Raw genomic sequence first — 17,485 nt, forward strand, 5'->3', positions numbered from 1 at the left:
TGTGAAATTCTATGTAAGAGGTGTATTCACATATTATAACATACACGTGAGGAGAATTTAAACTGCTTAATAAACCTTTTCGGGTACACGGTCACTTTAAGAACCTTTGCACCGGCCGGAAGTGGTAGTGTCACATTTGGAGTATTTCTACCAGGTCTAGTGTTCAGAAGAGCAGTATTTCTAATAACTGTGGTTAGTGCTTCGTAGTCTAATTTTTTAAGGTAGTACATTTTCACACTAACTCGGTCTAAACGATGCCCCACTACGAAGAAGTGACTGTGCGCGGATATGATGAATTCTGTCAGGCTGTGTCTGAGAGAAAAGGAAAAGATATTTTTGCTTATTTCTCTGGTGATAAAGACGCCCAAGGAAAGAGCTGGTGTCCAGACTGTGTGAAAGGTAACGTACCTGCAGTTACCATATATAATATCGCCAATAGATGCTTGTACTTTAATTTTGCGGAGACTTGATTGAAATGTATGGCTCATGTGCCCGTATGTGACAAACTTGTCATTGTTCTGGCAACGTTAGTTAGATAGTATACTGCTGTTATTAAACGTGTGGTGCATTCACTCCCGTCCCTTGTTCCCTTTCAGCGGAGCCAGTTGTTAGAGGAGAGATGAGTCATCTTCCTGAGGGCTCTGTCTTCATCTACTGTCAAGTTGGAGAAAGGGCCTAGTAAGTATTTTACTTTGCTTTCATTTATGAAAAACAAGAGAGCACACCATATTAGGTGTTCAATTATTTTTAAACAGCTGCTCTATAAAATATGATAGATAATGGCAAACAAAGGTAAAGAGAGTTCAATGTATAACAACTTTAAAATTTACAATTTGCCAGTTTGACAAAATTGATTTGATGTTACATGCTTTTGAAAACGGTATTAAATGAAAAGCAAGTAATCCTTTGTATTTGTGAAGCCACTGACCAGTAATACTTGATAAATTACTGAAAACTATTATGTTTTGAGGGGCTTCAAAGACTTTGGTATTGTGATAATTACACCCCTACAGTCATAAATCTGTATCACATATTAACCATCTGCATACAAACAATTAGATCTGGCCATAATGCTACAAAAAAGGGATTTCTATACAATTTTATGTGTAAATGTATAATATAAATTAGAGCACCAAGTAATGCTTATATCATAGATTTCATAATCATTTACTCCCCTGAAACAGTTCAGATTTTTGCAAATAGCTTCATCATGGAAAGCTGAAAATCCTCTTCAGCCTTCCCATGTGCTCTTTCAGATGTAGTACTGGAGAATAATTTCAGCTGTGTAATAATGTTTTTTTCATGCTTCAGTTGGAAGGATTCAAATAATGACTTCAAGAAGACACTAAAGTTGAGTGGAGTTCCCACTCTGCTGCGATATGGCACAGTAAGAATAATTTGCTTGACTATTTTATTGACTTGGATTAGACTAAAACAAGTTTTACTGAAAATGTTTTGCAGAAAAAAACATGTATAGAAATGTTTCTTATGAAATGTATATGTAAAAAACCATTCTCTTTGTTTAATATGACTGTAGCTAGAGTAGTCTAGGGAGTGAATGTACCTGTAACACCCCCCTGTTATCCTGTTTCAGCCTCAGAAGTTGGTGGAGGAAGAACTCTTTAAAGCAGATCTGGTGAGGATGATGTTCACTGAGGACTGAGGGAGCCTGCGCTGTTCACATCGGTCATTTCATCATTTCTCTACTGCTAAACAGTACATTTTTCCACCATTCAATTCCAGCATCATTGACAACCATGCACAAGGTACATATCCTTCTGTAATTTGATGCAAATCACCAACTGTGTAAGTTGACAACCAAAATATCGAGCATCCTCTGTAAGACACAGCTATTCAATTAATTCTGTACTGGAACATCTGCAAAGACAAACACGTATAATCAATGTATACTCCTACTAATTCTTCTTGTGCTACTTTATGTGTAATCACTCAATCCTGATTTGTAATCTGAGTTTGATACATTTCTTGAAATGTAATGTTAATCTTAACACACAAGTTAATTATAAAAAACATTTTAGGATTTTCTTTATTGTGACCATTTTTTATGTGATTTTTTTTTGTTTTTTGGTAGTAGGACCCAAATAAAGTAACACTTAATGTACTTTTGTAGCAGGAGAAAGCATTCTTTGTAATGTGTTGTATGACTTTGATGAAGGCCACACATGCATCTCACAACGTTTTTCTTGATTATTTTTGTTCTGGGGGGTGGTTGTTTGGACAAAGATTTTATTCATATGACAAGTGTTTTTCACCATTTTCATGCTATACTATGTGACGTTGTGCCAGAATCTCTGTTGCAGCCCAGGGCGTTTCCTCTTGTGAACACTACATGGCAGCATATCCACAGGAATAAAGGGTGGTTTTACCCCAGCCTTATCTTTTTGAAAATTGCAGAATTTCTCGTGGAGTTGCCTAATGAAGCTTGTTAAATGAACACATTCCAAGCTTTTAATAAAATGTCATTTTGAGTTGAAACCTAGAATCCAGCTGCTTCTAATCTGAAATTTAGTGAAGTTAGGGGATATAAAACATGTAAACACAGACATTAAAATAATTAAGCTGCATTTTCTATTATTAACACATCAAAAAAAGAAAAAGGAAATGGTGATAAAGTGTCACCTTTGTAAATAGAATCATGATTAAAGTGTATGCTTGAGAGGGTGGGGTGGGGTGGGGGGTGGGCCGCTGTTGCAGTCAGGGCGATTTAAAGCGGAGCGCATTCCTGCACAGCGCTCACACCGGAGGACGATCCGCGGTGAAACAGACCACAACGCCTCACAGGGGCTGGGAGCTCACCTAAAACCTCACGTTGGCGGTGGAGGAAGTGCTGGGTGTCGCCTGAACATAGCGGTTACATGTGCAGCAACCTCAGCTGAGGGTAACGTTGTGTGTTCGAGCACTGTAGCCGCGATGTCGGAGTTTCTGGTGAGTCTATTCGGGGAGCGGCTCGTCAACAGCGAGAAAGCCGAGGTGGATGTGCAGTCGCTGGGCGCCAAGCTATCCCTGGTCGGGCTCTTCTTCGGATGCAGCCTGAACGCCCCGTGCAAGCAGTTCAACGGCAGCCTGTGCGAGTTTTACAGCAGGTTCAAAAAGGCGTCTGAACATAAGGACAAATTGGAAATCGTCTTCATCTCGTCTGATCAGGACCAGAAACACTGGCAAGACTTTTTGCAGGAGATGCCATGGCCTGCCTTACCTTTCAAAGACAGACACAAAAAGGTAAGATGGGCTGTGGTGATGAAGAGGAACACCGCCAAAGCAGTGCTTATTCTCTGAAGAGGTTCCCCTGTGTTTAGTGGGCTGTGTTTTAATATGTCATATCTGCGTCTTCTGTCAGTGCAGGTGTATTTGATTTAATTTGGGTCATTCAATTGATTTCCTTACAACATTAACCTCTATTTAATCAGATTCCCTTGGCTGCTGTCATCTTGAATAACCTCCAAAACCTCTAAATCTAATTATTGATTAAAAAATAAAATAAATACATACACACACACACACACACACACACACACACACACACAGACTATTATACAGAAAATACAATTTAATAAAGTCAGGATTTAAAAAAATGAAAGCCACAGCCAATGGAAAATGAAAATGGTCTGTGAAATGTCAGCAGTGTTTGCAAGGAAATGGGCTATATTAGCTATGTCATTTAAAAAAGAATAATGTTTCACCCATTTGATAAAAGTTGCAGCTAGTGAAGGAACCATTTGTCCCTACTTATCCTGACTTAAATGTTATCAAGATCATCTAGATGTGGCAGACCAGACATTCCTAACTTATTAACAGGAGAGGAGACTTCATTTCCTTTTGTCTTTCCACTGACTAACATTTCTGTTGAAGGAATGCTTACTGGCTATAAACATCTCAGAAGCCTGTTACATTTGCATCTATCATATTCTCCATGTAGCTGCATGTGTAGTCTGCCCAGTGAAGGTCCTTTTTATTTTGACATCTCATCTATAGTTTTTCCTGATGATGTGCTTGGAGGATTTCTAGTTCTGTACTTTGATTCATCTCACTTATTAAGTTCTTTTATATTTCCCTAATTTTTGTAATCATGAGGCTTGGATTTATTTTTCTGTGATATTTACTTTGAAAATGTAGTGTAAATATTTGCTTTTCATTAGAAATGGACAAAGTAAATACATATTTTTATTTGAGGGTATTACTATTATCTTCTTTATAAATTTGACTCTAAACTAATATTTTGATTAATGATTTTAAGCAGTGTTATTATTTAAGACAGTTTCTTTTGTTTATTACTAAAACCGCCACACAAAACAGAACTCCCCCTCAAGCATCTTGTGGATAAATTACTATAATACATAATATATATATATATATAATATATATGCTAGAGTAGAGGTTTCCTTTACCAGTTAGTACATTTGCAGCTGCATAAACATGAAGTATTTTCAAATGGTGTGTGTGTGTGTGTGTGTGTGTGTGTGTGTGTGTGTGTGTGTGTGTGTGTGTGTGTGTGTGTGTGTGTGTGTGTGTGTGTGTGTGTGTGTGTGGTCAGTTGTATTTGCATCGTATCAGTCATGTCGGTGAATGCTCATTTTGTTTGCAAAGTAAAATAGATTTCTATGGATTAAAAATTGTAAAAAAAAAATGGACCCTTTTGCTTTTTAAGATAAGGCCTGATTATACTTTTAAGAGGAAAAAATATATAAAAGAATAGTCTATGGCCGTTAAAAATATTTGTAACCTTGGTCATGTCATACAATATGCGTATAGAAAAAACATAGTGGCCTAAAATCTTTAGTAGCCAACTTCTTGTCTTTGACACAGTCTGTATATTTTGTCAGAAAGGATGCATCTTTTTCAGTCTCACCACGTATCTGCTCTGTGTGTAGGTGAGGCATGACTTGGACTGCATTGTCATTGTCTTGTAAATTCTTTCTGATTGCCAATGATGATTTCCATTACACATAATGAAGTCCAGGCGTAAAAAGGCTCCGAGATGACAGGGGAGTGGGGGGTTGTCTTGTTGTTGTCTGGGCGGAGCACATCCATCGCCACAGTGCAGCCTTATTGTGTTTCTAACTGCTTGTGGAGGATAGCTGTGGCATCAACATCACCATTGTTCATGCTCTTATTGGTGGTCCACTGGCTGCCTCGGCCTGATGAGAACAGAAAAACACGGTTGTGTGTCTGTGTTTTGCAAAGGCCTGCAGTTTTGGTTCAGTTTGGGCTTCATCCAACCTTTCGGCCTATTCTCTCTCACCATTAAAACACAGCAGTGGAAATACATGTTTCCGTCTGCAGCTTTAGTACTGTAACATTATATTATAAATGTGACATCTCCAGAGACTTGCAGAGCATGTCGTTACCCTACCCAGTTTAGGATTTATGCATGTTGGCTTTGCAATTTTATTATAATGGTACAGATTTGTATGCTGGATTCTGTGCATTCATGAGACTAACCTTTTTATTCATAATTCAGGTAGTTGATTTACTTTTTTACTCTGGATAGTTGGCATAATTAGTTGTAAAGCTACAACGATTAGTGGATGAACATAAAATTAATCAACAACTGTTTTGATAATCTATTATACGTTTTAGTAATTTTCCAGGCACAAATACCAAATATTGTGCTGTGGGAATTTTTATAATGGATATTATTCACTATTTTCTGACATATTTTGGACAAACTAGTGAATTGACTAATCAAAACATGAATATAATGAAAATAATTGCTAGTTGCAGCCCTAATTAATTGCGTATTGTGTGGGGATTTGTGAGTCTTCTTGGTGAAACACAAGGTGGTCAATTCAGGACAAAAATGCACACATTTTAATCTGTTGGCTATGATTAGATGTGTCTACTTTTAGTGTGAGATTCATATTTTGCAAATGAGGAAGTGTGAAGTCAGCTGGCGATGAAATTGGACAACAAAGTGTCTCATTTGGCTGTGAGTACCAAAGGAAGATAGACAGCTAAAGATGTCCTGGCATGTCTGAATGGAGGGCGGTGCTGATGTTGTTGGTCTGCAGACTAAGTGGCCCTCTCACCTCTCCTCTCTGGCTCTATTTGACTCAGCGCAAGCTGAGCTTATTCCCTGAAGGATGCAATTGCTCTTTCAGAGCCTCGCCGCCCACCAAGAATCTCCGACTGTACCTCAACCACCGCTTCCCCCTCCTCTGCCCTGTACTGACTTGGCTATCTATCTCTCACTGGAGGATGTCCTCTTTTCTTTTTACTCGGGGGTTATCCAGGCCTTCCTGTTGCAGGAAATGTTTATTTAATCAAGCAGGGAAAATATTCTTGATTTGAAATACAGAGAGAAAGGAAAGTCTGGTGTTGTTAACTTAAAGTCGAGGCCAAGCTTTGTTTAATCTTTTCTTATAAAAAGGTTTAAAACTGTTGTGTAACCAATTAGCCTTGTTATTTCCTCTTGTGCATGTCTGACCGACCTATTGTGGTTCTATAAAGGTTACACTTGGGTCAGTTAAAGATTGCTTAATGGAGTGGAAAATATCAGTAGTACATTTCATATTTTCCATTCTGAAGTTGGTGTCACTCTTAAAGCCAAGCAGACCAAGAGTTCAGAACAGTGTTTCTGCACAGCATAAAGGATATCAGTATTTGTCTCGGGGAATCCTCGAATAGCACGGTCTCTGTAAGTGGAAGGTCTGCTTGTTGTCCAGGGAAGGCCAGCTGTCTGGCTGTCTTGGCTTGCTGGCACTGCCTTACATGGACTTGTGCAGCAGGAGTAAGAGAGTTTCATGTAAATCAATTAAAGCCTTGGCCAATGCGATGCGAAATCCCAACTTGACCAAAGAGGGGAGAACAAGCTGAGAAGCAGCCGGAGCTGCTCCTGCAGGAGTCGGAGGGGGGGGGAGAAAGGCCTCTCGTTCAACCTCTCCTGGTTAGCGGTTCTGCTCTGTAGCCGGCCCCCAGAAAAAGGACGCCCGCTCACTCGGCTCACAGCCAGGGGCTGAGGGTGTGAGGGGCTTCAGAGAGGGGCTAAGGATACCTTTCATCAATATGTCACTGATCTGCTGAAAACGGCAGTGCTGTCAATCATGGCTCTTTGCACTGTGACCGTAGAAATGGCTTAAAATAAGGGCCAGAATGTTTTATCTGCATGTGGTACTTCCCTCTCCTCTTGATCTGCCAGTGTTGCATTTAGTTTTTGTGGGCCTGTATTATTAGATGTTTTCTCCTTTGTTGTGTTCACTCGCACAGAGTGGGCTAATAACGTCAACAGACTGTGACATTTTTGAGGCTTTTGTGATGTGGAACATCTGTAATTGAGAGCTTTAGAAATGTAATTGTAGGATTCAGAGAGGGTGTACTCGTCACCAGTTTCTGCTTAGCATGCCTGTGCTCCAGCTCATGGGAACAAACGTCATGGATGGTATCAGCGGGATATCAAACTGAGGTTTTTAAGATCCCCAGGTAGGTAGTAGGCAAAACATAAAACATTTCTGCCTGCCCCAGAACAGTAGGTTTAATCATATTTCAAAGAGAATTGGAAGTAAAATGAATAGATCTTCCTAAAATAGGCAGAACGCATGAGATTCAAGGACTGTGCTAGGAAGGTTAATTAAGGATGACATGTGCAGAGTGAAAACTAAGTCACTCCACAATGCAGCAGCCCTACATTGGTTACCAACAACACAGATGATAGGTGAGTGTGGTCACCAAATAAAGCTGTTAACCTAAACGGTGGCGCTCTTTTAGATTCCTTACTCTGATCAAAGTGCAGAGGCTTTAGTAAGTAGCCTAATATGAAGTTGGCTCTGGGACTAAATGGAAAATAAGATAATCCTACTTCAAGGCATTTGACCCTGGCAGATTAGACGACTCATGAAACCCTAAAAGAACACTTGATATTGCTGCAAATTTTTTGAATCAGTACTTTATTCTATTTACATACACACACATTTAGAATGTATTTTGCTATACACTATAATAACATGAAAACAGACTTATAAGTGATTTTTTTTTCTTCTTATACGACAGGCTTAAAGTTTTTTTTGTCATACCTTGACAGTTTCGACTGCTGACTCTGCAGTCATCTTCAGATCCCATGCCTGTCAAGCAATAAAACATATATTGGGGAAACAGGCAGACCCTTTAGTACACGCAAGAACGAACACAAAAAAGAGTGTGAGAAGGAAACGCCTGGAGCGCGCACCCATGCAATTAAAGAAAAGGCGGCGCAGGATCATCTGAAATCAGCCATCTCAGACCACTGCAAAAGGGAAAAACTGGAAGGAGGCCAAGATCACCCGAACAGAAAGCAACAAATACCATCTCTGGATTGCTGAGGCAGTGGAGATCCGAAAGCGTGCCCCCAGAACTGTAAACCGGGATGAAGGAGCATACCAACTTTCCCACACCTGGGACGCAGTTCTAAAGAGACTCTCCCTGCCGTCTGGGGGACCGTCATGCGGGGGGGGGGGGGGCTCCCGCCCCCGGTTCCCTGGGGGGTCGTTGGACGGCGGGGAGGCACAGCGTCATTTCATCACGCAGGTAGAATGACACAAACTAAATATATCACACCCACAGTAGACGTCACAGCAACATCACGTGACGCTTCTGAAGATGACTGCAGAGTCAGCAGTCGAAACTGTCAAGGTATGACAAAAAACTATAAGAAAGAATCCCTTATAAATTGAAATAGTAGGCTAAATGAAGTTGTTTGGATGAAAACAGACTATTATTCTTTTTCAAGTTTCTAATTGCCAAACTGAACTGTGATGCAGGGGTTACTGTGTAATGCACACTCAGTAATAAGGGCCTTTTTTACTTCCCCCAATGTGGCTCAGGTCGACAATACTTAGGGGCCTGCCTTGGATTTAGACAAAGGAAGTGGTGTGTTGGCATAATACAGTACCTGTAACTAGATAGTCATTTTATTTAAATTACATATTATGACGTGACGTCTTTATTACACAGCAGAAAAGTACAGGGAGTGCTCCAGACATTCATCTGGCATTTATTTGATAAGGATTTGCATCTCTGCATTTTGTGCTTCAGGTATGATTGTGTTTCTTTTTTTAAATAGCTGATTGGATATTTGCGATCTTATATTTGTTTTGTGTCAGCTCAACAACCTCAACACTGGTTGTGAATATAGATCAGCTTAGCAACAGTACTGTATATAATTTATTTCCTATTAATGAACTGATGAGATTAGAGGTGTTATTTAAACACATGTAGTAGGAGTTATATACAAATGAACCATGGCTTTTGTAATGACTACTATTTATACATTCCAATTCACACTATTGGGTTTAGTGTTACGCTTTTTAAGTTTTGATAAGCTGACCTTGTAGAAACTGTTACCTTGACTCTGGCTTGAAGTGTGCATGCCTGGCTGCAGTGCTGTAGTTTAATGTGACTCCATTGTCCTGCAGCTGTGAGGCCTTGTTGCTGTGCGCCATGTTTGACAAGAGCTTATGTAAAGAATGTGGGCAGACACCTGCCATTCAGGGCCAGAGGGCATGGAAACTGTGTGTTTGTGAGGGCTCAGGATACTTGGCAATGCCAACTGTTACATCTCACATCACCAAGCTTGTATTACTGTCTCCTTTCACTGCCCATTGTGTCCTCTTCACTGGGAGATCTGTAATATTATGAGAGGCGACAATGGAGAGCTCATCAGAGGTGAAGTTCGGAGGCTTAAGTTACCCCAAGTGAGAGTTTAGGGAACAGTCGCACTGTGTGTGTCTAATAACCATTCCCTCTTGCAACTCAATCTGTTTTTACTTCCTTTATCTACCCGTTAAAAGACAACACACAATAGGTGTAAGGCTTCGACCTCTGTCTGCGGTCCACGAACATCTGAAACGATACTCTGGGATTGACTTTTCCTCTTTGTCCCTGTGTTCTCCAGCTGGACTGCTCCATGACTCTGTGCGGTTTTCAGTCAGGACTTTCCAAAGCGGAGTGACGTTAAAGATAATGGACATGGCTGATGTGTTCACCGCAGTGTCTGCAGTTGCTCTCGATGAGAACAACAGATGATTCATCCGCTTGCGTGTATTACCCCAAACCAGCCCAATTGTCACTTACTTGTAAGTCAAATCATCCAAACCAGTGCAGCATAAAGGTCAGCATGCGATCACTTGGTATTCATTTTGGATTCTACTGATGACAGGAAAGCAGCTTAGACCAAGCTTCTTTCCATGGAAATAAGCAGATGGTTGTTATTTCAATTCCTAAATCCACCATCATCTGTTATGTGTTTCCTTTTTTTTGTTCTTTTTTTAATGCTATTGCTGCCGTATCCGGGAGGTCATTCAACCTTTTCCGTGTGCTAAGAATACTTTATGGACGGATTGTTGTGCCTGGACCCTCCCCCACTCAATCCTCCGGTCTCTAATTGCCCCACACAGCAGCTCAGCAGCCCCTTCCAAACATAATAACAGCATAGCCGCCCCAGGGGCATCCTGCCATCCAGAGCTGTCTTTCGTCTTCCTTTTGTTATCTCTCCTAGATTGAATGTTGGCTCTTTGTGATTGCCCAGTTTCCCCCTCATTACCACCGCTGATCATATTTCTTAAGCTAAATAAAGAAGACACAATGATGGATGCATGCTTTGGACTGTCTACACTCACTGCAAATGTTACAGCTTTATCTCTGACACTCGGTAAAACCTGTCTCCTCCAGGATATCTGCTCTATCAGTGAGTGGCAGTGTTGATTTGATGTAAATTTATTCATAGTATGAACATTTCTGGCGTGACAAGTTTCCCCTTGGACGATAACCCTTTCCTTTCCATGTGACCACCACCCTGCTCCCAGGATGGAAGCACTGTTGTGTGTGTATATAGAAGCTGTAACCCCCCCCCCTCACTGTGGTTCCATTCAAGTGTAAGTGCTCCTGCAGCTCCTGCTCCTGTCTGAAAAGAAGCTTGCCGTACAAAGAGACCCACTGTCTCAGCATGTAGCATGGCACACTGGCACCAGCCCTGCAGTCTTGCCTACCGTTCAGCTGTTGCATGTGGCGAAGGGATTTTTATCTAGCAACTGACAAGCATCCAGTTCAACCAAGTGAGGAAAAAGGTAGCTCAATTTCTTGGAGTGCAAGGCTGTTTTCTACAATGTTGCTGAAATAATCATGTTTTGTCACAGATCTAAACCTATTTTGTTTTTGTTCTGTGCTTGATTACACTTGAATTCTGAATGCCAACCACTTGCCCAGAGGGTACATCTGCTGCAGTCATGGAAAGATTTTTGAATAGCTCAACTAATTAAAAATAAAATACATATCCAAATACTGTATTTGTGTTTTGGAGGAATACACATCCAGTTTGGATTACAAGCTGGTGTGATCAAAGTAATGTTAAAACACCTGAAAAAGTTAGCTAAAAGTAATGGATAAATGGTTGGACATAGTTGGTTAAAAGTAATGGATAATAGTTAGCTGAAAGTATTGGATATTGAATTAGGGACATAAAAATAATGTATAACACCGGAGCATCCCAGGGCTGTGTTTTGATCCCCCTGCTGTACTCTCTGTACACACCACTGTGTAGCCACTTTCCACTCTAACACAATCTCAACACAGCTGTGGTAGGCCTGATCACAGACAACAATGAAAAGGCCTACCTGAAAGAAACCGAGGATCTTGGAGTTGGATCAAGTTGCAGGAGCTGGATGACATGGAAGGTTGATATTAACTGGAATTGTACCTTGTACAATTTCATGTGACAATACAATCAATTGATAATAGTTGGCTGAAAGTAATGGATAACTGGCTGAATAGTTAGCTACAAATAAAGTATAAATACCTGAAATAGCTAAAAGTAATGGATACATGGTTGAAACGTCCTGCCTCTGCCCCTTTTGATTGTGGTAAGAATGCAAACTTGGAAAAACAAATTGGGAACCGCTGATGTACATTAACTGCTGTGATGTGAGGATAAGGCCAGTATTCCCTGCTGGCTACACTCGTGTTTAACATTACATTTTAATATATTTTGATGTTCCTCTGTTCTGTTGAGACAATAAAACAAACAAGTTTATTTTTAAAATGCATTATCATATTATTTTAGTGACGACTCAAATAACTAACGTTAGCGAAATCTGTTTATGTTTTCTTACGCGTTTCTGGATTATTTTTTAAAATGTATATTGGCCGATATATTGGAATATCGGATTTTTAAATCGCCAAATATTTGTAACAATATCGGCCTTAAAAGTCCTTTATTGGTCGGGCTCTACCTATGATATACTGTGTAAGGATGGAGATCATTTGGATTTCATTTTATTTATTTTTCAACATATGCTAGACTTTGGGGAAAAAAGTTGTAAATGGCATGAATGGATAGGGATGTTATAAAGGTGCGATGTCTTCAATATCGGACTGGTGGTCAAGAAAGCAAATAAGCATATTTCCCAAAATGTTGAGCTATTCCTTTTTAATCAAGTATTGACAGGACTGGATAGTATTTTCAATATGCCAGGTTTGCTCATAATAATAATAAAAAAAAAAAAAAAAATATATATATATATATATAAAAATGCCAGGTCTTGTCAGGGACATCCTATGAAAACCTGTCACCATGCACATGCACTCACACACCCGCCAAGCCCAGTCACTCAGCAACAGACAGACTGAAGAGGCTCACTGAGCACCAAAGGAAACTGAGCGATATTAAAATCCAGAAATAGTACTTTGTCACAGTCTTTTTGACAGCTGAAAGAAACTTGCACTCCAGCTCCAAGTCTCCACTGGGAGATCAGGCCAAGTCACCCATTCTTTTTCATTTTAACTTGCTTGTTCGCATATGCATTATTTTACTGTTTCAAATAGTTCATATTCATGTAATAATAAAAAATTAAGGTAATGTTTCCACATTTCAGATTTTACGTAATTCAGACTAGTTGGTTCTAACTGTTGGTTGATCCTCACTTTGCTCCTATAGGCGCTACATTTACAGTGAGCTGTTAATCTCCGACAGGATAATGAGCCAGCTGAGGATATATCATATGTCTTAAAGGTCGCAGACAGCTTCCTAGCAGAATCTTTTCCATAATATCCAATCAGCTCTTTCAGTCAGTTTTCATGGCGTAGCATGGTAGCAAGTTAAGAGTTTTAACAGTTGCTGAAAGAACCAATAATTATAAGTAAGCATCTTCAAAAGTACTTTTTGTCGTAGCTCAACAACTCAGCAAGGCTCAGGAGTCGTGTAGCTCATTTAAATGCTGTCCTTGCTAAGTCGGCATGTTGCGTTAAGTAAAAGCGAAGAAAAACTCAGGTAAGGGGAATCTGGCTGAAGTAAATCTCATGGCCTGTAGTTTGCTCATTATTTTTGTAATAACCGGAGAGTCACTTGGAATCATTTCCAGGCGCACCTATCCCCTGCTCCTCCAGGAGATTGCACACAAACATGCATTCTTGAATTTGGACCATTTAATATGTTTGTATTTTGATTATTAGTCTAAATATCCAAAACCGTCACGGTTCACTGAATTTACTGTGGCTGTGTTATATGACACCACTGCAACAACACACTCCACTACATAATTGCACATTATATCTACTTGGACAAATGGATATGTTGATATTCCCAGTTGGTATCTGTCATGGCTTGTGTCTGCACGCCTGAGTCACGTGATTCTTTAGAATGCATTTGTGAGGTATTTCTCAAGGTCACTGGTGGGCATGTTAATCTGGAAAACAAATAATGGTGCTGCAGTGTTGCCAATACATTGATTCATGCTGTTGTATTATCAGTAGCATTACATTAACAATATGAAGCTGGGTTTATTTTTCAGCTGGCTGCAAAATATAACTGGCACTGAAAGCCTGTGGCGAAGCACAATAAGAACAGGTGTAGACTTACCTGTTCATGCCAGCTATTGTATGTAATAATTAGTGATTTTAGTGTTGGTAATTCCAGTTTGTTAAAATTTTTCTGATAACATAAGTTTGTTTGTTGTTGTTTTGTTTTTTGTTTTTTTATGCTACTTCTAGGAGCGCTATGTTCGTAAATGTCCTAATTCTACTAACAGCCTATTGGCCTAAACATTGACTTTTCTTTAGCATCTGTGAAGTGAACATCTCTCACTGTTACGATGCAAACATTGTTAGACTATTTAAACCCACATAAGCGCAGACTTAATTCAATAATTCATTTTTTTTTTTTTTTTTTCATAAAAATTGATGTTCGGGAGCAGTGCAATATGCTGTCAACAAAACATTGTCATATTATCACCGTATCAAGTTGATATGGTTATATTAGCAAAAAATACATATTTACACATCCAGGAGACATGGAGCCAAGATTCACACTCCTAAAATCTACTCTACCAGCCTTTTTATTTAGTAGCCGTACAGACTAGTGAATGTTGAAGTCTGGCTTGTTTGTTCACTTCAGCTGCAGCAAGTAAAGTAAACAAGCACACAACTTGACCTTGCCGCTGAGAAACACATGGAGTCTGTGTAATATACCAGAGCAGCAGGCCAGATGATGTCCTGATGGTTGCATGTGTGGAGGTATTGGCAATGTTGCCGGCTGTAACAGGGAAATCTTCCTGAGTAGGCAGGGTAACACTAACCATGAAAGGAAGCAAGGGTGTCATGGGAGGTGCTGTATCGGAGTGAAAGGGATTCTCATTGAATGAACACCCTCTGAGGGAAGAAGTAGCCTTGGATTTTATGCTAGCATTTGGCCTGTCTTTTCCGGCCATTTTTTCAGAACAGAAAAATACTTTGCACGTCTATAACCAGATACAGGTGCGTCGGAGAGGGACAAGTACTGTAGGTCAAAAGTTACAAAGAAATTTCCCGCACACTGTCTAACTTGCAAAGATAAATGTAATAGCTGGCAACGTTTCGGTACTAGATCATCATCAGGCAAATGGTGTTACATACTGAGAAGCCATCTTTTGTAGGAGGTGACTGTGGGTCTGCACCGACTACTTCTCCACATGAAATACTATAGATAGATATACAGTAGATATAGAGCTTAAATTCAACACTATATAGTAACTCAAGCTAAAATGCATTCATAGAAAGGCATGTTCCCAAATCTTGCTGGTACCTTTTACATCAATAGATAAATAGAAAAATTAGCCATTACATAACAAACACAACAAGAGATCTCACAAAGGACAAATACTTCATACTTCATTGCTTTATGTGTTTGATAACAATAAAATATAGAATAATAGAAAAAGTCAAGTACAAAAGCATCAGGGCCTCAAAAGATTAATGTAGCATCAGTGCATACATGTATAAATGGACACAATCAAAAGGACACAATTGTTTCAGCTGACACATCCCATTTTGAAATCAACTATGCTACGTCTTTGTTCAATAGAAACCCCACCGCATATTCCAGCTCATGTAGTTGCACTTAGGAACGTGTTCGTCAGAAAAACCTCACACGAATCATCAGACACGTTTAGTGGTTGAGAGAGCGTACCCCCTGCAGAGGTTGCCCCGTAGCTTAGCTCTGCTTCTGTGTTGGGGGCTAATCGCTGTTTTGATTAGTCTTTTTTTACCCAATCTGTTTGCACGGAGCACCGATCCCACGGCCATGTTGAATGAAAGGGTTTATCAGCTTAAGCCTGTTGTAAGGAGCATGTGAGGTCTCATCTTTTCACGGAGGAACGAGAGCGGCCCTCGGACACAAGTGTCCAGGCAATTAGAGACGCCGGGGCCTCAAAGAGAGATTACTGGCACACAGAGTTGTGGCCGGCGTCTTTCTTGTGCCGCACATTGTTTACTCGGTGTGGAAGCGCATGATGATGGGTGCTGCTTTCTCAGAGTCCAGCGGAGGAGGAGATAACTGAACGCAGTCATGGGGCTCTTATTCAGGGAACATTCTTTGGATGCAACATCAAATTAGACTTCAAATCTGTAAATTGTTTTCCTACAGAGTTATGGCAAAAGTCAGTCTTGCATCCTAATGAAGGGGCGGTATCCACATTTTCAGAGGAGGTATTTTCTCTCGTTTCAATATTTTGTTTGTTAAATTTGGTGCAACTTTCATCATGCCTTGTTTGGATTTGGCTTATTATATGGAAACATAACATCAAAGTACCGTTTTAAGGCCGATTGCATGATTCCATATTGATTAAGGCTCTTTCAGGGACCTTTCTGGATTCACTTATTTGCCCCTGTGGCAGCTAGATTGGGTTTATGTATGCATAGAATCGTGCCAACATTAATGAACCAGTGAGAATGTTGAACTGGGTTGGTGCCCATGGACCACGACAAGCCAAAACAACCTCAAAATCCTGATAATATCTGGTGTATTTTTTTGCCAGCAGAATGGCAAGGAATTTAGTTGAGCTAAAGATACTGACTTAATCTGTGCTTGTTGTGCTTTTAACGCAGGGGGCTTTGTCTACCACCATTACTAGTAAGCCTGATAGTCATATTCGTAACGGTCATTACCCTAGGCTTGGCGATATGTCAATACATACTGTGTACTCCCTTTAATGTCTCTGTTTGTATTGGACCTTATTGGCAAAGTTGCCCATTAGTGAGGATGACTGCACAACTAAAATAACTTCATTTATGAGGTTATGTAATTTACTGGATTAACAAAAACAGGCATTCAAATGTGATTGTTTTAGTCAAAAACTCAGTTGATTTATAATATTGATATTCTATATTTTATCATACAAAATTACACATACCCACCCAGTAGCGGAGTGGCAATCGGGAGATTCAAGACTTTTCCTGGTGGGCCGGTAGTGTTTAGAGGCTGCGAGGGCCGGTCTCATAATAGTTATACATTGTAAGTTATTAGCAACACCATCCGGCGGCCTGGTGTGCGGCCACTGCCCGCTGGTCAAACTGAGCAGCCTCTGCTCAACCCTTACGGCGGGCCACAGCAGCCTCTTATTTCAATACAAACAGGCTAATCAGAAAGCACTAAGGAAGTGCAGGTCACAACCATGTCTAGGATTTTCAGAAATAAAAGGGGATCAGTGAGCGACCCCTCCCCAAATGGCATAGCCCTGGTCGGCCTATGACGTAAAGCCATCAAACACCTCTTTTTTTTTTCCTCGTCACATTTGGAAGTCTATTGGTAACGTTAAGAGACAGTGTGTGCTTTTTCATATATTATTTCTAATTTTCAGTTCACATCCACATTATGTCACTTTTTATGATTTGCAAAATGTCTTCAAATCAATTTCCAGGTGCAATTACTTTCGTCTGGCGCCAGGAGTGATTGAGACTTATAATTTAATTACTTTCATTCCCTATGACTTACATTTATAAAAAGAGCCTGTCGTGAGACAGAGGAGATAAGATTTTGTCACATAAGACCTGCGTTGTTCACTAAAGGTTAAAGCTTAAAGGAGAATTCCAGTCGATTTCAACCCGTAGCTCTGTTGGGTGTAAATGTGGAGAGCTGTCAGTAGAGAGAAGAACTAAACCAATCGGTGCTGACTACACCGTGTTATCCTCCTGCTAGCGTTAGCACCCAACAGGCTTAAACAGGGCAGGTTTTAAACCTGTTTTAAGCCTC

The 17,485-nt window shown here is 40.1% G+C and overlaps 2 protein-coding genes across 2 annotated transcripts in view; both read left to right on the forward strand.

The window, feature by feature from the left end:
* Positions 1–121: 121 nt before the first annotated feature.
* txndc17 (thioredoxin domain containing 17) lies at positions 122–2,409 on the forward strand. The gene is made up of 4 exons (XM_078245351.1): positions 122–399; positions 597–678; positions 1,312–1,387; positions 1,595–2,409. Exons 1-4 carry the CDS (start codon positions 255–257, stop codon positions 1,661–1,663), a joined length of 372 nt encoding a protein of 123 aa, XP_078101477.1. The 5' UTR covers positions 122–254; the 3' UTR covers positions 1,664–2,409.
* Positions 2,410–2,738: 329 nt separating this feature from the next.
* Positions 2,739–17,485, forward strand: part of nxn (nucleoredoxin) — a 64,215-nt gene continuing 49,468 nt past the window's right edge. Inside the window, exon 1 of the mRNA XM_078245452.1 lies at positions 2,739–3,240. Coding sequence (XP_078101578.1) covers positions 2,932–3,240 — 309 coding nt within the window. The 5' untranslated portion in view covers positions 2,739–2,931. The remainder of the gene's footprint in view (positions 3,241–17,485) is intronic.

The sequence above is a fragment of the Sander vitreus genome, chromosome 3 (assembly GCF_031162955.1).
Source record: "Sander vitreus isolate 19-12246 chromosome 3, sanVit1, whole genome shotgun sequence".
NCBI lineage: Eukaryota > Metazoa > Chordata > Actinopteri > Perciformes > Percidae > Sander > Sander vitreus.